At 39.7% G+C, this 22,569-nt stretch overlaps 1 protein-coding gene across 9 annotated transcripts in view; it reads left to right on the forward strand.

Annotated features, from left to right (window-relative positions):
• The window catches only part of FRYL (FRY like transcription coactivator), a 385,878-nt gene that overhangs the window by 70,390 nt on the left and 292,919 nt on the right, over nucleotides 1-22,569 (forward strand). For 5 of the 9 annotated variants that reach the window (XM_067531259.1, XM_067531257.1, XM_067531260.1 and 2 more), the window contains exon 1: nucleotides 15,758-15,945. The exons of 2 other annotated variants lie outside the window; for them this stretch is intronic. In XM_067531259.1, the coding sequence (XP_067387360.1) occupies nucleotides 15,843-15,945 (103 nt within the window). In that variant the 5' untranslated portion in view covers nucleotides 15,758-15,842. Of the gene's footprint in view, nucleotides 1-8,538; nucleotides 8,682-15,753; nucleotides 15,946-22,569 lie in introns of those variants that run through there. 2 more of the 9 variants (XM_067531263.1, XM_067531256.1) reach the window with 2 other exon arrangements.

Raw genomic sequence — 22,569 nt, forward strand, 5'->3', positions numbered from 1 at the left:
GTGCATTGCTACATGTGGTAGAGTCTCTGTGCTGAAAGGAGCTGGATAGAAGAAATTGCTCTCTGTGTCTGGTGCCCCACAAGCCCCAGAAGAACTCTGGTGCCCCTGTTTCCAAGAAGTCGTCATCTTCAGGGGTTATGGGATTCCGATAAGATTAGGACAAGTACTGCGCTTAGGGCATCCTTGGCAAGGTGGTCCTCAGTACTACACTCTGGTAGTATTGAATTGTTGACTCGGGCACCTCAAGGGATACTGTTGAGACCAAATCCATTGCTATCTATGTCTGCAAAACCATTTTCAGCCACAGCATCGACTTCGCAAACAACTTTGGTAGTACCAATAATACCTGATGCATATGCACCAGCAGGGGACCTCTTACACTTGTTAGTATGAGATTCACTGCTCAGGCAGGACAACTCATTTTCTGCTTCCCTCTCAGTTACAGTCACCAGCTCTGACAACAGCCTCTGTACTTTCTAGGAAGGTGCTGTCAGTGGTGGATCCTTTGTTGGTGCTATCTGCTTCTGGAATTTGCCCACCATGGTATGTGCTCAGTACTGCTGATGGGGAATCCTTGACTGTTTTGAGTGCTGCTCTCATCTTGCCAGCAACGGTCCTGTTCACATGTTTCTCCGCTGGATACTGCCCCACCATGGCATTCTAACTTGTATTCATCACCTGATTCTGAGGAGGGTTCCTGCAGATCATAATCCTTCTCTACAAGGGCTCAAGTATCTTCTTGATCCTTGATGATGCACAGATCGAGCTCCCAGTACTGGAACACCTAAACACTCAGATCCATAGGAACACTTCCATGGAATTGGTCCCAGTCCCATACCAGATGCAGCATTTTCCCTTTTGGCACCCTTTGGCAGTCTGCCCAGATTCAAGGGCAACTTCTTCTCAGCACCAGACTTCAAGATCATCATCTAGGTGCCGTTATCCATCTGCTACCATCTTCAGTACCGATGCTGACACAAAATTGCCATTTAGACACTGTTCCGCAACCAGTACTGTCCTCAGTACTGATGTCCATGCATGATCGCCATCCAGATGTCAGTCTCTGGCCAGGAACATCCTCGGTACTAATATTGGTGGTACTTAGTCAAAAGAAGGTTTATCTCCAGCTCCTATTCCTCCTCCTTTGGAGCAGGTTATTCACTAGACCAGATAAACATTTTAATGCTTCCTCTGAACACCACCTCATTGTCCCCAGATGAGGCTACTAAATCTGAGTTGTCTTCTCCAGTCACTGATGACTACAAAACATGCTCGGAGCTTATGAAAAGGGCTGCTACCTCTCTAGGGATGGAGATTGAGAGTTATTTTGGACTAACTCATATGCTCGTGGACATTTAACATTAATCAGGTCCAGCTAGCGTGGCTCTGCCTATTTATTTTGCAGCCTACCAAAGTCTTGTGGTAGACCCCCTCCCCCCCCAAGTCAAAATGTACCAAAAAGAGGCATCTACTTTTCCTCTTAAGGATATGAATATTTGTATTGCATCCCAGACTGGGTCCATGGTGGTGGCAGCTGTGAATGAAAAATTGAGGCATCAATAAATAAAATCCACTCCCAAAGATCAAGAAGCTTAAAAGTATTTATTTATTTGGGATAAAATTATTCCTCCCCTGGCTTACAATTTAGAATTGTGGGTCACCAGATGCTATCTGCCAGGTGTGACTACTCCAACTGGGATGCAATGTATAATGGAGTTTAAGGCCTTGATTAATGAGGGTCGTTTTGTTGCCCACTCCCCACAGGCTTTGCTAGATGAAGTGAACTCAGTGGCTTGGGTGATAGCCACAGTCATCACTATGCATTGTGCTTCATAGCTCCAGACATTGAGCATTCTGGCACTACATAAGATTTGCCTTTTGGAGGCATGAGGTTGTTTTCTGATTAAACTGTTGAGAGTCTGCACTTAAAAAGATTCCAGCACTGGTGGATGACACTGAAGTCAGGCTTCCCAACCAGCCACAAACAGTGCTTCTGATTCCCCACACCGGTTATCAAGAAGCCAGTACACAAATACACACAGCCCCCTTTACTGCATTTCAGTCTCTGGCTCCCAATAAGCCACTATGTCCAGTAAAGAGACCAGTTATTTAAACTCTATGCTCTTTACCAAAAAGGTTCCCCATGACCCCAAAGGGTCAGCCACAGTGCTAGATCAATATAAGTTTGGATCTTACCCAAAATACCACGCTGCCAGCCAATCCTTTAGTAACTAAAACTAAAGGTTTATTATAAAAAAGAAAGGAACAAACAATAAGAGAAATGTTAAAGGATTAAAGCAGTTAGATACATACAAATGATTTGAAAGTCCATATACATCAGTTTCTAGAAGAACTGTGGAGTTTGTAGGCTTGTATAGTCTCTCTGGTATACATTCAGTACCTGGATGGGTTCAGTCCTTTGTTTCACAGCTTCAGTTCAGTTGAAGATGAATTGATCCAGAGGTAGATAGGTTGCTGAAAGCTGAACAGGATTGAAGACAAGATGGATCCCAGGCCTCTGCCTTTTTATGTCCTCTGGCCCTTGCCATGCTGTTTGTGGAATTTCAGAGGAACCAAAATGGAATCCAGAGTCACATGAGCCAGTCCTGGTGACTCATCAGGTATATCCCTGGCTTCTCCCAGACAGCACAATTTGAAATACAGATATATCAAATATATCCAGAACTTCCATTACACATATAACACATGAATATAAACATTATCATCTTACTTAGCACATTATAGCCTTTCTAACAATATCTGACATAGCATATCTCACATGAATTATTACGATTTTGACATACTGATATCAAACAATATACTAAATGCCCCCTCCCCCCCCCCCGAATCCAGCCAGCATGACAACATCCTTCCAATTTCAAGAAGTTTGTTTGACGTCTTGGTTGAGGGCAACAAACCACTCCGATTCTTCTTCCCCCCTTGCTCTCTCCTCCTCCTCCCTCCCCCCATTTTTTTGGCATCCTCTTCCTAAGTGGTTGGACCCACATTACAACAGATCAATGGGTCGTAAGCATAATGGAACTGGGATATACACTGCAATTCACTTCTGTCTCCCCTCTCTTCTCTGCCCCCCTTTTTGGGGACCATTCTTATGAGACTGTTGTTATTGAAGAAGTTCAGTCTTTGATGCAGTTAGGGACCATAGAAGAAGTGCCCCCTCAAAATCATGGGGAAGGGTTTTATTCCTGCTAATTTTTTATTCCCAAGTCGAAGGGAGGTCTTAGATCTATTCTGGACCTGCAAAACCTCAATCAATGCATAAAAATATAAAATTTTGTACTGTTACCCTTTCTTCCATTATCCCTTCCCTTTCTCACAATGATTCATTCACCAGCCTTGACTTAAAGGATGCATATATACTTCCATGTGCCCATTACCGGGATCACAGGAAGTTCCTAAGATTTCTTGTATCAGACATCAATTATCAATTCATGGTCCTTCCGTTTGTCCTGTACTCTGCCTCCCTCAAGTTTTCACAAAGTGTATTATGGAGGTGTTGGCAGCACACCTGCGAAAGGTGGACATCTAGATACTTCTGCTAGGATGACTGGTTGCTCCTTGGTCAGACCAGGCACCAGTTGGAGGACAGGGTACAGAAAAGCCACTCTTCCTTCTATTCTTTAGTCCTATTACTCAGCGAAGACAAATCAGCTGTCATCCCTGCACAGAAGGTCTAATTTAGAGGGGTAGTTCTCAGTTCGACCCCAGCAAGGGCATATTTGTCTCTAGTTAGGTTCCAGGCAGTCCTTGGCCTGTATACCAACTTCCAAGCGCATCCCTGTACAGTGGTGTGGAATTGCCTGAGGCTACTACGTCACATGGCAGCTTGCACGTATGTGACTCCGCATGCCATGCCTTACCTCAGACTCATGCAGAGGTGATTGAAGTCCGTTTATTGTCTCTCCTGTCATATGCTGACTCATGTACCTGCATCTGTCCTAGCCTCTTTGAACTGGTGGATGAACCCAGCTGTTGTATGCAGCAGGCTCCCCTTTGCCACATATTTAACATCAGTGACCCTAGTCATGAATGTTTTATCCCTCAGCTGGGGCGTGCATCTGGGGAACTTGAAAACTCAAGATCTGTGGGCAAATCAGAGCCTCTCTCTGGGTCGGGGAGCTTCAAGCTATATGTCTCGCTTGTTTAGTATTTTTTCTCCACATAACTGGCTGTTCAGTACAAGTACTCACACGCAGTATCGCAACAATATACTATCTCAACAAGCAGGGAGCAGCCAGGTCTGACCTCCTTGCCAAGAGGTAATGGACATTTGGAACGTCTGTATTGAGAACAGAATATCTTTGAAAGCATATGTTCTGGGATCTCAGAATTCCCTGGTAGACTGTCTCAGAAGGTCATTCAGCAGAGACCATGAGTGGTTCCTCAGACCCGATGCCTTAAAGTCAATTTTTCAGATTTGGGAAATTCCAGGGTTGGACTTGTTCACCACCCACCAGAATAGAAAGTGTCACCAATTCTGTTGGAGGGGCGGACTCAGTCTGGGAATTCTAATGTATGCTTTTCAGCTATCTTGGAAGGGAAGACTTGTATATTGTGACTGCCCTCTAGGTGCTAGCCGAGCTCAGGCAGGATCATGCCATTTTGACCATGATAGCTTCTGCTTGGCCTCACCAGCAGTCCAGGATCCAATTTCTCTCCCTCTGGACACAGACATAAGCTAACAAGATCAAAGTTGGACTCTGCACCCAAACACTCTCAGTCTGCATCTAACTGCCAGCATGCTCAGTAGTTAGATTAACTCCGGCTGTTCCGTTGCAGTTCAGAACATTCTTTTGAATAACAGCAAGTTATCTACCAGGTGTTTTTACCTTATGAAATAGAAGAGCTTTTCTGTTTGGTCCCAGCAGAAAAACTTCTCCCCTTCTCAGGCTTCTATCCAATTCATCCTGCACTGCTGCTTCACCTAAAACACGCAGCTCTTTCTCTTAGTTCACTGAGGGCACATCTGGCTGCTTTTTCAGCATTTCACCTGCCTATAGATGGTAAGTCTGTATTCTCCAACTATATGTCTATCAGATTAAGAGGCATGGGCAGATTCTCTTTCCTTCGGTTAAGGATTGAGCTCCTTCAGGGGTTTTAAACATAGCTCTCTTAAACTTGAGGTGACCCCCATTCAAACCCAAGACCACCTACCTGTTGCATATTTCCATGTAAGTTGCATTCTTATTAGCTATTACCTCAGCTAGGAGGGTTATGGAGATCCAGGGTTTGAATGCTCACCTGCTGTATATGATTTTTTACAAAGACAAAGTGGGCTTGCATTTTCACTCCCAATTTCTAACCAGGATGGTTTTGGATTTTCATTTGAATCAGACTGTTTATTTACCAGATTTCTTTTCCAACCCTCACTCTCATAAAGAAGAACAGAGTCTACATTTCTTGGACACTTAAAGAGCATTATCTTTTTCCTTCAACTGAACTCTGAGGAGCCTTGGTCATCTCCTGTGTTATTCATTTCATTTGCTGATTGGATGAAAAGGAAACCAGTTACTTCCCAGAGGATCTCCTCTTGGATTTCCATCCGTATTTGTTTGTGCTACAGTATAGGTAATGCACCTCTTCTTCACAGTGTTAGTTCTCTCTAAAAGGGCGCATCTCTCCTGCGTCATGTTTTGATTGACATCTACAGGGTTGCTACTTGGTCTTTGATTCATATGTTAGCCTCTCTTACATTATCTTGCAGGCCTCCAGAAATGATTCTAAGTTTGGAAGAACAGTATTACAGTCCTTGTTTAAATAGACTCCAATACCCTTCTCCATAGGGAACTGCTTGAGTTACTAAAGTGGAATGGACATGGGCAAGCAGTTGAAGAAGAAGAAATGTTTACATACCTGTTCTGTAACTACTGTTCTTTGAGGTGTATTGCCTGTATCCATTCCACAACCCCCCCTCTTCCCTTCTACATTGGAGTCACTACATATACTGGCTTCGAGTATGAGAAGGAACAGAGGGAGGTTGGGGCAGCTCTGTTCTCTCTATGTTCTCACCAAAACCTTAAGTGCATGGAGGGCACAGGTGCTGCTCTGACAGAGAGTGCTATGGGAAAAAGTTCTGCAGCTCCGGGGCACTGGTGCGCAGACACCTAAAGTGGAGTAGACATGTGCAACACATCTCAAAGAACGGCAGTTACTGAACAGGTATGTAACTGTTTTTATCCAACCATACCTGGAAGGAGCAGAGATTCAGCCCTAAACTCTAGTGCATCTGGTGATATCTGTAAACAGTCTGTGTCTCTGTACATTAGCTACCCTTTGCAGCATGCAATATATCTTTTTGGGATATATGGTGACTCTGGCTGTCTCCTTCTGTGGCTGTGCAATGGCAGCCTAGAAGAAAGTGCAGGGGACTGGATTAGATGACTTTGCGAGGTCCCATCCAGTCCTATGAGTCTATGACCCTGTCTACACTTACCTCCGAGATTTGGCAGCAGTCGACTGGAGTTACGCAAGCTACGCAAAAAACTTGCGTAACTCCCGTTGACTTCTTTGCTCCTCTTCTGCACACTGTCTTCACTGCACTGCGCTGATGGGAACCGCGTTCCCTTCAACGCAGTGCTATGCCACTTGTGAAGGTGGTCTTAGTACTTTGATTTCTGGATTGACTGAGTTGGTCTTCACTGACCGCTCAGTTGATCCAGAGAAATCAATCTGACGACGGCGATTTTGCCACCGTCAGTGTAGCCGTAGCCTATGATTCTGTGACACACAGACAGAATTAGTTAATGTTTGAAGACACGTTAATATCCAACTGTATGGGCTCAATATTGTGCAGGAGTATAGTACAGAATAACTGCTCCCAGGTTCCATCTCTATGCAACTCCCCAAACCTGCAGAAGCTCACCATGGCTCTTCAGTGGAGGAGCTTTTGCAGGGTCCTAGAGAGGATGGCATGAACTTGGTGCTCTCTTAGCTTTTTGCTCCCTTACACTTCGCAGATGGAATGGGGAAAATATTATCCTAAGGGCATTCTACTGTTTTATGTAAAAGTGACCTGCCAATGTACATGTTTAAATCAATGTATGGTTCTTTACTGAATGCCCTAAATACCGGGAGCAAAAGAGAGGAAAAAGAGCATTCAGTATATAACTGACCTTAACTTATTTGAAGCAAAACTGTCCCCCCTAGCTTTTAAAAATACCACTTACTTGATTTCCTCCCCCACTTCCTCCCTGTCACCACCTGGCTCCATGTTCTAATAGGGTTCTTTGGTAGCTATGTAGTCACTGAATGGTGCATATTAGGATATCATAGTAGAGCAGGAGCTAATCTGAGATGTAATAAAATGAGATATAATAAAAGATAACTTAAATTATTCTCCTTACCTTTCTCTCCACAATTACTTAATTTACATAGAAATCTTTGTAGGATCACCTTTTTAAAAACAGTAATAGACTGTTTGATATTCACATTTGTCAGACTTCTAATATACTTATTGAGCTAGATTATTGAAACAAGAAGAGTCATTTTGCCAGCCTAGTATAGTTCCTTGGATGTTCAACTGCATGAGGAAGAAAGTGCTGTATCTCACATGAAGCAAATAGAAAATCTACTTATCTGCTTGAACAAATTTGAGCAACCAGTTACATTATGTACTAGCCATTTCCTGTTTGCCTAGTTTTTTTTTTTTTTTTTTTTTTTTTTTTAAATTAAAATCTTCAAAGATTTCTGGCAGGCAATTTTCATCGAACTTCCTCTTAGCTTATTTGTGCCCTTCACATAGGAAGGTAATTATTAACCTTTAAGAAATGCTTTTTGATGGTATGTTTTAAGTGTGTGCTCCATATGGTTATTTACTTTATAAAATAACCCAAATTATGAAACTGTATTAAATATGTGATTGAGCTCATTAGAAAAATATATAATAGAAATCCAGTATCTTTGCCATCTTTCAACAATTAATTTAACAGATAAATAATGTCTATATATTATATAGTCTGGTATAGAATAAAACAGTTACAGTTTATTGTAGATAATAGTTGGATTACCATTCATGTAACTCACTTGTGACTTCCTGGACTCACATTTAAGGGTGAAAACTGCACTGGGTTAGAAGGGCATATAGCGCTCCAACTGATGATTTTGCATATGTATACCAGAGATCTGAATTTAGCCCTAATTCTTGAGGAAAGAAATTAACAAATCAGGACAGATTATCATTATGAAATGGACTGATTTATTTGGACAGGTTCATGTTGTATTTAGTAAGCCTCTTGATTGAAGGGTGTATATTGTAATTTTATCTAAATGTACATTTGACCTCCTTAACTTCTTGAGATCCCAGATGGTGCTTTGTATAGTTTACGAACACTTAAAAAGTAGAATAAACCACTGAAGAGTTTTTAATAAATAATTTGGGAAGGCCCACTCAGGGATGAAAACCTAGTGAGAAACTTCCTCCCTCAGTATCAGCTTCTGAGAAGGGTGTGGACTATCATATTTGCCTCTGGCTAATAAGTAATTTAAATTTGAGCCCCTTTCCTCTTTCTCCTTTCCCAGCTTCCTCTAGGTGTGAGAAGGACAGGGTGTCAACTGCTTTCTCCAACAAGCTCCAGATGCTGCCAGAGCTGGTCTTTGAGGCTCACCCCCAAATTCGAGGATTTAGAAATGTAAAAGAGAACCTCAACATAGTTTTTAAAAAAGTAAGTTTAGAGTATGTTTTATTGCAAAGGTGAGAGAGCCTTAATAACATGTATTAACCAACCAGTAGACTTAAAATGTCTACTAGACAATGGGCATATTTAGAACACGATAAGGATGCCTCCAATGTGACTTCCACATCAAAGTGATAATATAGGCACACCTGGAAACATCTAAAGATAACATGATCCAGAACAATAGAGATAGAAACCAAATCCATCTACATGACACTCGAAGCCTGAATAGCCCAGTACAAGACCGAAATAAATGGTGGAAACTGATGGATGCCCTATGTAATTGAATGTAGGAGGTTAAAGAAAGAAAGAAAGACTTTAAAGCTTGTCACTAGGTATTTTTTTCCTTAAAGTTCATAAATTATTTGCAGAAAACTATGGGCACACATCCCTCTTGTTTGAGGAGAAACCAAGATCCATTTGTGGTGTGGGGGATGCTGATGGCAGTCTCATGATGCCATAAACTGCTCCCAAGCCGCCATCTTCATTTGAGTTGGCTCCTTTGCTAAGTAGTCAGTCTGACCTCTGGCCAAAGGGAGGGACAGGTCAATGACATGACATATGGCATGAATCCTTGCAGTTGGTCCTGTGTTAGTCCATTAGTCCATACCATGTGTCATTCCACTGGCTATGGTCAGATAAACTTTCTGTATTATTTCTCTTCTCTGTAAAATCTAGATAATACTGCTTGCCTACCCTCATAGAGAAGCTGTGATTATTAAATATAAATGCTTTGTAAATCCTAACATTTACTGGAATGCATATACAGCCAAGAGGCTAAGGCAACAGCAGTCTTTAGGCACCCCCTCTTAGGTAGACTATTGTCTGTTGCATGACTCTTAAAATGTTAGCTGCTTGTGCTGGGCTCTGTGTATAGTTACTGAGTTCTACTTCTGTCCCAGGAAGCTGGAACCTGAAATATACATTCTGTAGAAAATAATGTTTTGGGCTCCTCTTTTTGCCCCAGAAAACTTACTTCTTGTGAATAGATGATAGCTATGGGTAAATTTTGTCCCAGGGGAATCATGACTCTTGATCCTTAAATGCTCTTGCTCATGCAAACTCCGAGAGAGAGAGAGTTTCAGTTATATTGATTGTCATGTTCCTCCTGTATATATTTTTGAAGGCAATCTAACTTTAGTTGTGGATATCAGTCATCTAGAATTACCTGCACTCATTTTACTTGAAGATCTAATTTTTCCTCAAAACATAGCCCTGCATGATCTTCATCTGTGTTTGCAAGGTGCTGATCTGATTGCAGGAGGCAACGCATATATTGATGCATCCATTCTGAAAGTTCTGTACATGTTTGAATCTTTATTTGGGTGCTGGCATATAGATTTGAAAATCTAAGGGCTAGATTTTAACTATGCAATGTGCATGCAAAAATGGGAATGTCTTATTGTATGTCTGTGACTAGTCATTGTAACTATTTAACTATAGAAGCTCAAAGTGTGTGTGTATGTGTGTTTCCCCTTCGCTGAAGCAGTTCATTTGACTCTGTGATGGTTAGTCAGCCCAGGATTCACAAAATCAAGATAGATACACTGACTTTGAAGTTGTGTTAAGTTCTAAAGGATATCTATGCCCTGTGTGTGCATATCTCTCTGTGTTAAATGGGTCTATAAAAAAAGTTCATTTTTAGTAGTATAGTAGTCATTCCATTACACAAATTTGAGAAGGAAATGTAATTCTTTATCAATTATTCCTAATCAATTATTATTTACATAGTAATTCATTTATTTAAATAGCATATCATCTGAAGAAGGAAAGGAAGCTAGATCCACAAATTCATTCAAACTTATGCTATATCAGTTTACAGTACATCTGGGACTTTTTGAAACAATGTATGTGTCTATAAATGGAGGAAATAAAGGTTTCCTCCTGCTTTCCAGACATGCCTGAGAGTAACAAATATAATGAGATGTAAGCTAGTAACTTCATGAAGTGCTCAAGGGCAGTTTGTGTGCAGCAACTTGTAGAGGGCCCTACTTGCATTAATCATCAGGGAAAATTGGTCAGCATTAATAAACTAAACACATGTAAATGTAGGGAATCTCAGTTAACTATATTTTAAGAAACTCTTGGTGGAATTGTGGGTCTACATTGCTGTTTGTTGATGCATTATCTAACCTATTTAATTCTACGTACTTATGATGGAAACGTCTGAAAACTCCATTGTTTTTCTGTTTGAATTTGTGTTCTATGGAATTATTTCTATGCCGCAAACTGCTGACTGCGATATATTGTAAAGACAACTTCTTTGATTTTCTGCAGAATTTCACAAATGCTTTCCTGCAGGGAATTCACTTTCTCTCTCTCTCTCTCCGTAAATGTGATAAGGTCAGGCCTATCAAAAGTTAGATTTCATATATGTAGAAAAACTAGACTATAGTTTATGTTAACTCAGATGGTTAATTTAGTAAAATTTGGTCCTAAAGGTTTTATACACGTTTTAATCTATTCATCTGAATATTGCAGGTTGAAAAAATGTCTTCAGTTACATAGTACGTTCATTTATTAGCATTGCTATCTTTCAGGTCTGGCCTTGTTAATTAGATTAATACTTATGAAGTATGAAATATATGGTGGTAATTACCTTAGGGCATATCTACACTTGAAACTTGCTACAGGTTTTGTGTACCTGTGTTAAGTCATCTGCAGCAAGTGTTGCTCAAGCAATGCATACACACCACATTATTACACAACTAAGGTATGTTTGCCTTATATCATTGCGATCACACTGTATTCTATTGTTTTCAGAATCAGTGATGAGCATTCTGAACAGACATTCCATGGAGCATTACCATGTTGCTGTGCTGTAGGCATACTAGGATTTTTTTCCTCTGTACATTGTGGTCAAACTAAGTAATTCTTGTGATAACTCTTGCTTCATCCTATCTGGGTTTTGCAAGCCAGCCAGCACCATTTTCAAAGCGCTGTCAAGCAGTGTGGAGGAAACATTTGTGATAAGTACGATTCAGCTGGTGATGAATATAAAGAGATTGCTGATAGCATATCTGAGGTCATGCAGTGATTTCCAAACCAGAGTGGTTAGGACCCCTGAGGAGGAGGAGGCTGAAATCAGGTAGACACTTCTACATCTTTTCCTCAAGCAGCTTTACTTGATGGAGCACTGCTTTTTGTGCTTGGCCAGCTAGCACTGACTAATAGGATGATGCTGCAGACCTTAGATGACCCTCAGGAGTGGCAGAAATTCAATATATTAAAATTTTTACAAATCTGTGCAGAGCTTGTAATAGAGCTGCAGTGGTGGAACACTTACGTGAGAGCTTCCCTCAGAATGACGAAGTGTGTGGCTATCGTCACTTGAAAGCTCACTACCCTGATTGCTACCAGCTAATCAGGTTGGTGTTGATAGATAAATAGTTGGAGCTGTTGTCATGGTGGCATGTTCTGCTATCAAGAAGATTCTTTTCCCTGGTCATAAGTCTAGGCAATGCATACACAGTTATGAACTGGTTTGCACTTTTGGGGTTCCAAATTGTATTGGAGCCATTGATGGAACCCATGTGCCTATTCTTTGCCCCCAATGCTAAGCCTCAGATTTGTTCAACTAAAAGGGTTATTTCTCCATGGTGCTGCAAGTGCTAGTTGATGACTATGAAAGGTTCACCAGTATTTTATGTGGGATGGTCTGTAAAGATCCATAGTTCTAAAAATCTTTAGAAACTCTAGACTGTTTTCTGCAATGACAAATTAAACTTTTGTACCAATGGTATCAATAGACATTGATGGTGCTGCCATCCCACCACTTATTCTGGGAGATATGGCTTATCCTCTGCATCCTTGTCTTATGAATCCCTTTATGGGACATGTGGGTAGGAGATAAGAACAGTTTAGCTATGCCTTGAATAGTTGTAGAACAACTGAGGAATGTTCATTTAGCGGATTGAATGGTAGATGGAGGATCCTGATGTTGAGGGTAGAGGCTGATGAAAAACATCTTACTGTTGTGATAGCTGCTTGCAGGGTTTTGCACAACCTTTTGTGAAAGCAAGGGAAAGAGCCAAATGAATGGACGCAATGGGTGGACAGACTTGGTGAACATTTTGAATGGCTGCATTGGAAGCCCCTAAGAAATGATGCAGTTTCATAGGGGCACAGAGTGAGGGATGCATAGCACTCATACTTTGAGTGTAGTCATGAGTAAAGGATATAAGACATTTTATGACCATTACTGAACATGTTGTCTTGTGTATGTGTACTGGTGCAAGTGTACCTGATGTGTGTGATCATGCATTTGTTGAGTTTTCAGGGCAGTATGTGTGAATTGTCATATAAAGTTTGTTATTTTTGTGTGTTTTTTATTGTGCATGTGTGGAAGTTGTGACTGTAATGCTGCACATTTCATTAAATGGGGCAAGACTCAGAACTATGAATGTAAACATATTTTCAAAATTTCAACAGGAATTAATCTGCCAAGTTGAATGCTGTGAGCATGTGAACAATAAAATCTGTATTCAGAATTCATAAAGCTGTTCAAAGTCTGAAGGCTTCAAAGCCATGTGCTCCAGAAGGGTTATTAGCCTCTTATCATCCCCAATAGCTGTCTGTGATGTGCTAGGCATTTCCTTGTCGTCATAGTCGTCCTTCTCTCTCTCCCCTCCTCCCCCCCTCCCCGCCAGAGCTTTGGGGAAAAAGAGAAAACAAGTTACTGTACAAATTGTAGTCTCCATGCCAACATTTAAAATATTGCTTTTTCCTGAAGTTTGAGCCTTAAAATTTCTTTTTTTATGGAAATGTGTGTTTAGCATAATTTGGGTGGTGTAATTCATGTTCACTCAAAGCTAAGGCATTAATGAAACTGTGATCCAGAAACAGGTGAGAGACCATTAAGTGCCATGGTAGGTAGGGGAGGTATGAGGTGGTACACAGCAAGCTTCATGGCATGGCTATCTTTTGAGTAGTGGGTGGGAGGCAGAGAGAAGTAGACCAATGTGGCAGCACCCTTATGATACCTGGAACTAAGCAGTGATCTCCCTGACTTCTAGCTCTCCCAGAGTACGCTTCTTTTGTAATATAGCATTCCATAGTTACTGGAAATGGTTCCCTCCACAGTTTGGGTCTCTGCCTTTGGTTCAGGTTGATCATCTGGCTGTGATTCTGAGTCCTTCTCCTGGATCTCCATGATTGTGTCTGCCCTGAGGTTCAACAAGTTGTCAAGATCCTGGTTTGGAAGATCAGTCACAGACTTCTCAATATACTGAGGTTGAGTGGTACCGATTTCCAGCAAACATATTGTCCAGCTCCTTATAGTACCAATAGACTGTGCTAGCTCTCCCAGAGGTCTTATAGTACTTAGCAGTCCTATACCCCAGCTGGAACTCCTTTGCCTTACTGCAGTACTGGAGAGTGTCCTGTTTGAGCTCCTATCCTACATTTGTAGTGATAGCTGCTTGTAGACCTGTGCTAAATGACTACTGTTTGGCTGTGCTTGATCACACTCCTCTCCCCAGAGAGCAATGAAACCCAGCATCTCAGCATGAGACCACAGTAAAGAATGAGGCATGGTCGATCAGTAACTGGGAGTATGACACAGTTTTGGTAGCTCCCTGTGAGCTGGAATCCCAAAAGGCAAAACCTGGATGTGTGCCAGCATATAAATGCGGAAGTGACATCCAGTTAGGATGACCCCAGAGCATTAGAGGGCATGCAGGTAAACAGATAGGATGACCCACGTAGCCAGCAAAGCAATGTGGGATACTACCAGACAGATGTGGCAAATGCACCTCAATTGTTTGGATATGGGGATGCAGACACACTTACTTTGCTGCAGGTAAATTCATCCCACATCTCAGTAAACTCACTTTCAAAGTGGCTTTAATAGAGTGCACTAAAATACCAGATGATTTTCTCAAAAAAAAAAAAAACTTTTGTGGACACAAGGTAATTTAATGTGAAATAACTCAAATTATCCTGCAACAGATACCAAGGATAGGTAAACCCTTAGTTTTACAGTTGCTCAATAACATCCGTATAATCAATCATTACATTGTGAAACCCAGAACTCAATATTTTAAGTAGGCTAGTCTGTATTTATGTGTGAATTTATGTAAGAACTAGATTTCAAGATGAATTTGGGAGAAAAGACAGTTTTTTAAAAGAGAAGACATAATAAAATAGCTTTGTGTACTTAAAAATAGAACTTTCCTGGGCTGGATAATTTTGTTAATCAGGCTTTGAAAATACAACTTAGATCCTGAGCTGCTTTTATCAGAAAAATAAGCTTTTGTGGGTGCCTAGTCTGATCATTAATAGACATTCAAAATAAGGGGTAATGTACAAATACTTCCTGAATGGTGTGACATTTTCATCATAGTCATAGATGGGGTAAGAAACTACTTCACTAGTGAATTTATAGACCTCTAATTTTAGTTTTGAATGGTTGGTTTATTTATTTATTTATTTGCTGCATTTATTCCCAGATGTAAAAAGTGTGGAAGAAAGACAAAGGTATTTTTCTGTGTATTAGCATAATAAAATATTAATGTACAGTACGTAGCTGTACAAGAATGTAATTGGTTCAAAGCATGGAATATTGGAGCTGTTAGTAACTCTGTTTGTAAAGCTGGTGAATGGACTTTCTAAATGATAAGTGTTATCTTTGAATGCAGATGGATACTCCTCCCAGTGCACTTAATTGAAATGAACAGTCACTTTTAACTGTCAAAAATAAACTTGCATTTATATATACATTTTATCACATTTTTGTTTAAAATCATCCTAGTGCTGAATTTATTACTTTTTGTTTTGTGGCAGTTGACCAGCTCATGTATATTCCAGTAACTTAATGGCTTATTTGGTTTTGTTATCAGTCTTTACAGTAAACAGTCTTTGAAAACAGCCTCCCAACAGCTGGCAGCTGACTTGCTGTTGTTTGGCACCACCCAAGTTCAACATGACATCATTATGTAAAGTCGCATGAGTAGTCCACCTTAATGATTCTTCAAGGAAGTTTGCACAGGCACCTTGGTGTGTGTTTTGTGCAGCTAGTTTAATCAGTGTTGGGAAAGTAGAAGGAACAGAAAAATGGAGTTTTTTAAAAAAGTTGTTCCTACTGTCATTTCTGGAGATGTGGTTCTGGGTATTGGAAATACTATTGAAAGCTCCCCAAGATTATTGAAGATGAGACGTGTCAGCCTGCTTTCATTAGGACAGACCATAGATGAAGAAGAAGAGACAAATTTCTCACATTCAAATTACAGCATGTATCCACATAATCAACTCGGTAAAGTAAAACTGCAGTAACTATTGTAAACTTTTTCTCTGATCATAACTGTTCTGATTAATTAGTCTGAATTGTTTTTGAGTATTAGAAAAGACTTTCTTCAGAAAGCAATTATGATTATGGATTTTTCTTCTGTTTTAGAGTTATTTATCTACAATTTTAAGTGTTTGAAACATTTAATTTGTGAAATTACTTTAAAACAATCTCATAATTAAGGGTGTTGTGTGTATATTACACATGTACATATATGCATATGATTTTTAAATTTAAGATGAACATCCATTTTCAAAAAAAGGTTTTGTATCATAAAATGTAGCCCTGATCCTGCACTGGGAGATGCACAGGCAGAGCGCTGTACCCACACAAAGCCCTATAAACTTCAGTGGGGCTCAGTATGGGTGCCGGGGTCAGCTCATATGGTTCAGTGCAGGATTGGGGCTTCTGTCCTTAAACCACCTTTGGAAACTTCAGTAGCATGAAAACACAGAGAGCAGAAGTCTCTCCCAAGGCATTCCTTTTTTAAAATCTTTTTTAAAATGTTTTTTCCTGAATAGTATATGGAATATTCCAAATATCTTCATAAATAGTAGTTTACAACATACTGTGCATAGAATGGGATATTTAATTGTATACTGTAAAGTTCAATCATATTTATTTTATGTCTTTTAAAAAGTGGAACAAATTACTTTCATAAAGCTAACAAGATTTTTCACATCACACACACAACATGTTAATCAGTGTTTAAATATTTTATATATTATGTTTTTTAAAAAGAGGCGCAGTTAATTTCCTTTAACTGTTTCAAACAGTTTAAGGGGTGCATAGTTGAAGATCCAGTTTTGCTTTTGGCTTTGGGTGAAATTTAGGTGCTTGATGATGCTCTCTAAAACCTTAAATGGTCTAGGACCCAGCTGGTTATCAGTGATTCAGCTTCTCCCCCTTTCCCTGTCATGCCAGTCCAATCAGCTGGAATGCTCTCTGCTTTTCATCCCCCAGTGTTGAACTTCCATGGGTGGCAGTACCCTCTGATTGGAGGATCCTCAGCTCTGAAATTCACTACTTTTTGTGCTTTTTCAGAGCCTTTCTGACATAGTGTAAAATGCTTGTTAAGCTTTTTTTAACGTCAGTTTTTCTTGTGTTAATGGGTGGAAAGCAGGAAGCAGTTTTGTTTTTGTTAACCAAATTGTAAAAGTGTATAATGAATTTGAATATACTGCTTTCTGTACATGTAACATTATCAGCCATTGATAGCTCATTACAGGGTGAAAATCTCTTTAGGACTGTTGTTGCCGGTGTGCTCAAAGTTCTAGCCAAACTTCATGTAGCTCCTGAAAGGATGACATACCATTAGTTAAATTCTTCTTTGGGTGCTGGACCTGTGGGTATTCACTGTGGGTATGTATGTGCTCCATGTTCCTAGGACCAGAAATTATAGCAGTGTTTATTACCCACGCCTGGGTCCTTCATTTCCTGGTGCTCTCAACTGAGAGCATAAGGGGTGGCACAGACTGAATGTCTCCTCCAGTTCCTTTCTATTGCTCACAGTCTGCTAATGAATCCTTCTGTGTCTAGTCTTCTAGCTTTTATCTCTTCTACCTGTATGTAATACGATCCCAGCATGCATAAACAGAGGAATGTCAAGTAGGAGTAGAGAGGTTATTTACCTTTGTATTTGGCACACATGCAATTACTGTTGGAACACTGTATTTAGTTCTGGTGCCCACAGTTCAAGAAGGATGTTGATAAATTGGAGAAGGTTCAGAGAGGAGCCACAAGAATGATAAAAGGATTAGAAAATATCCTTTATAGTGGTAGACTCAAGGAGCTCAATCTATTTAGTTTAACAAAGAGAAGATTAAGGGGTGAATTGATTACAGTCTAGAAGTACCTACCTGGGTAACAAATCTTTAATAATGGGTTCTTCGATATAGCCAAGAAAGATAGAACAGGATCCAGTGGCTGAAAGATGACAAAGCTAGACAAATTCAGACTGGAAATGTGAGTACATTTTTAACAGTGAAACTAATTTACCATTGGAACTATTTACAACAGGTCATGGTGGATTCTCCACCACTGACTCTTTTTAAATCAAGATTGCATGTTTTTTTAGAAGATATGCTGTAGGAATTATTTTGGGCAAGTTCTATGGCCTGTGCTACACAGAAGGTGAGACTAGATGATCACAAGAAGCACTGAGAGATATTTGATGTTTAAAATGTGGGTGACTTGTCAGTTTGAAGAAGCAACAGAAACAGAAGAAGGAAGCTGTGTTGATTCATCTGTCTTCCTTTTCTAAAATAAATTAATCAGAGCAGTCATTTGAGAAATCACAGGAGCTGACCAAGAACTTCTAATTGTTGAATAATCATTTACACTAGTGTAAAGTTAATCAAAATGTTAATTTTATCTTAAGTCTTGAAGTAAGCTTCAAATCAACAGCCTGTACCCGTAGCTTGTTATGAATCTTAGTTAAAAAAGGATGACACTGGTTCTAGAATGGAATGGCACTACTGTTGAACCAGCTTGAAAGGAAATCCTGCAGGTACAAGACTTCTACTGTAGTGAAAATGGAGAGGCCTTCATTTAACCTTGTATTTTATGTACTGGTTGATGGTTGAGCAATTGAGGTTAACAAAGCATACAATACTCTAATCCTGCTGTTGAAGATTAATTCTCTATTCTGACTCATTAAATGCCTGCCAACTGGCTGTCATTAGAAGTAATTTCCTCAAATCAGTTGTTACATGACTATTATCACAGAAAAATGTGATGTCATCATTTACGAAATACAGATTTGCAGTCTGTTCTGCTTTTTAATCATGCTTTTAACAGTAGCGGATAGCAGCTGAATCCTCTTTAAATTATCTGCTTATTTCTATTTTTGTATCCTGGTAATGGAATGAGGTATTCTTATGGAACAGAGCAATGTACTGCATTACCAATGAGGAATGCATTAGAAGGCAGGTGTCGTCAAAACAGGTAATTAAAGCAATCAATAAAATAGACATGTAACCCTTATGAAAACGTTTATTAATGCCAACAGATATTGAGCAATATAAGAATAAATGTAATAAAATAAAGCTGTTCAAAATTTGAACATATTTTTAGACAGTGAAGTTGCTTATCCTACATGACTGGCTGAATTGTATGTGGATTGAAATAGAAGTTTCCAGTTGTTGTTCCTATTTAAAAAATATAGTTGATGTTTTAGGAAGAATAGCTTGTAAATTAATGTAAATTTAGGTGAAATACTGGGTTTGTCAAGTTTAACTGTTAAAAGCAGTATAATTCAATAATAGTGGTTTTTGGACAGTAATGCTAAAGATGGAAGAGAAGCATTATGTGAACCTAAAATATTTGCTTTATGTGGAGTTAATGGAGGTAAAGTGATGATTGTCTTTCTTTTTAGGATTAAAGTGTACAGCAGCTATACATTTCCTTTAAATTAATATAAGTAACACTTTGCTGCTTGTTTTAAGCAGAAACCCCAAAGCCTTACTGAAGAATGCTTTATTGATAGAGTACATATTGTGCTTAATGGTTATTTTCCCTGAGTATACGCTAGAAATAGTCTTGTACACCTGTTTTAGGTTTATAAAGCTAGTAGGATGACAGTAGTTAAAAAAATGAAGATACTTAATTTTCTGAAATACTTAATGTGATGAACTGTGTTTATGTGTGTGTGGCATAAAGCTTTTACAAATGTTAATCAATGAATACGCAGTTCAGTTAAATTTATTTTTTATTTAAGAGATGATTGTGTGCTCAGTGCTGTACAAGACAGTCCCTGTCTCAAAGAGATTACAGTGTAGAAAGCAGATATAGAAAGATTAGATGCTCTGAGAAACCCAAAGGAAAAATTTACCTTAGATTAATCACCTATGTCTTTAATGACGAGTCCTTTAATTTTCCTCTCCTTTCTCTATCTCTGGATCTCCCCTTCCTCTTATTCGATAAAGTTGTGAAGAAAGACCAACCTGCCCAGTCAGTGATGGCATAGACAATTGGAGGTATAGTGTGCAAAATGTGCAGTTATATCAGCAGACCTGTGCTTCAGTTACATTGTGAGGCAGGGGAATTACTATAATGGGACCATTTTAAAAATTGAGATCTGTATAAATCAAATACATAAAGACTCTACTAGAGATTTTGAATTTATTGATATGGTACTCTTGTTATTCAAGTGTGGCCACAATACTTATGTTCATAATAGGAGACAACATAAATATACAAAAATCCCATTTCTCTACAAGCAGTTCTGCTAGGATGAGATGAATATATTCCTTGGTAGTAGTAAACCATTAGTTAATAGAGCTCTGGTTACCCTTAGGTGCTAAGGTGGCTACCCAAGTTGTTTTTAAAGATAGTAAATATGAATTCTAAATGAAGAATCCATTTTGGGAGCGTGACAGGAGGCCTTTCAGTTTAGGGGTGCTGAAACAATTTTTGTAGTGGGGGTGCTGAGAGCCATTGAAACAAACTGTAAACCTGTATATAATAGAAACCCCTTGAAGTCAGCGGGTGCAGCAGCACTCCCCACACCATAAGTTCCAGCTCCTATGCTTCAGTAGTTTCATTTTCCTTTCTTTGAGACACCAAGAGGTGATAATGAGTATTTATTCTTCCTTTCCAAGGGTGTCACTTGTGAGTTCTGTCTTGTCACTCCTTCTTTTCAATTAGTATTTATTTAGTATTATATAGTATTTATTAGGGGAAATACTAATGTATTAGGGGAAATATAGTATTTATTAGGGAAAATAATGAAATGCTTCGATTTGCAGTATTGCCAAAAGGCCAATGAAAAGAAAGATGTCAAGACCCTGGCATGCTGGCTTGGGCACAGTCCCTGTAAAATAAATTATGCTTGTAGGTATGGGAAGTATCTAAAATAGAGGTGCCAAACTTACTCTGAGGAGAGAGATTAATTCAGTTTTTATTTGCGGTCCAAGGGTTGGACACACTTATGCTTACAGTGGTTTTGTATAGTTGTTACTAATGATGGTGGAATTAGACAGGTAACACAGAGGAGTTACATAGGTACCGCAGAGTATCTTGTTTGGCCAGCAGAACCTTTCTTACTAAAGATGGTAAGAGATGAAAAGAGCGGTGCTCGACTGTCAGAACCTGGCGGAATTTGTGGGATTGGCAGTTTACAAGTTAAAAAACTTTTTAAAAAAACTGTTTGACAAAAAAATCAGCCACCCACAATTAATATGGAATTCCATGATACCACTTCTACAGAGTCACTTTTCAGAACTGCACTTTAAGCTTCAAGCAGAAGAGAAGTCTGATGTTCTGAGTGTGTGAATAAATATAACTGTTGACTCGTAGCACCAGTCTTCAGTTCTGTACTGGCTTCCTGTTCACTTCCATGGGGAGTTCATGGTGCTGGTTATTCTCTAGAAAGGTGTAATGATCTTTGATCATCTTTCCCTATGTCTTGTCTCAGGAGTTATCATCTGCTTCTTTAATATTTTGATCAGTTCTGGGGGTTAAATGGTTCACAGAAGGTAGCAGAGCATTTTCAGCACAAGACCAATACCTCTGGAACTTGTTCTTGGGGCTTGTCAAGGCAGAACATGGTAAATTAGGTTAATTAATCTGATTGGCTGCAACTGGGGGAGATCCAAGGATTGAAAGGCTGATTAACAATGGATCCCAGCTGAGAAAGAATGGACACCATATTATAAAGCCAGGAAGTTAGGAGCAGAAAGGGGCTGCAGGGGAAGTAGTCTGCTGTTACTACCAGAGAAGGGAGTTGAGGCTGGTAAACTCAGAGAGTGGGGAGCCAGAAGATGTGGGAATGAGTCCAGGGAAAGAGCAATAGGGTCTGAGAGAAAGCAGACAACAGTTACTAGACATAGGGTTCCTGCACTGGAATCCAGAGTAAAGGATGGGCATGGTTCCCCTACCATCTGCTAGGGAAGTGGCACAGACTGGGCAGTGGAGCAGAAGATTTCCCGGGACAATTGTTTGATAGGACTTAGCCACCATGGAAGGGGACTTGGCCAGAGGGCCAAGCCAGGAAGACAGAGCACCCTGAGTCACAGAGACAGAGAGGTGGCAGGGTACATGAGTGAGTAGCAGTAGGGAGTGTCTGTCCTGGAAGGAGCAAATCCTCAGAGCAGGCCCAATAAGGTGCTCTAGCAGTGAGTGTACCCCATTACAGGGAGCTTAAGGTAACCAGAATAAGGACAGAGCCCAGAAGAGTTATGCAGTAGCAGCCAGGAGAAGATGTTGTTTTGTCTCTGGGATGTGAAATACAGGAATGCTGAATTCAACAAGACTTTTGAAAAATTACTGTAAAAATGTTTGCTAAAATCATTCACTTTTATGTATGGGGATATGAGCATAGAAAGAGAGCATAGAAAATTTAATATAGTATGTGAGGAATTTAACTTATTTGTGGTCAAGTTACCTACATTTGAAAGGTGCATTTACTCCTCTCTGATTCACGTCCAAATCCTATGAACATCTTACAGTTCTGTGTGTGGTCCAAGGCCAGAATATGTAAAAAAATCTGCAGCACACATCAGAGAGATCATAGCCTAGCAAAACTTGTCCTACCTTAAAGTAGTCTATAATCCATCATTGGGCATTTAAAAAAATGAACCACTTTTTGAG

The sequence above is a fragment of the Emydura macquarii genome, unplaced genomic scaffold (assembly GCF_026122565.2).
Source record: "Emydura macquarii macquarii isolate MOO-44397 ecotype Brisbane River unplaced genomic scaffold, CSIRO-AGI_Emac_v2 contig_3128, whole genome shotgun sequence".
In the NCBI taxonomy this organism is placed as follows: domain Eukaryota; kingdom Metazoa; phylum Chordata; order Testudines; family Chelidae; genus Emydura; species Emydura macquarii.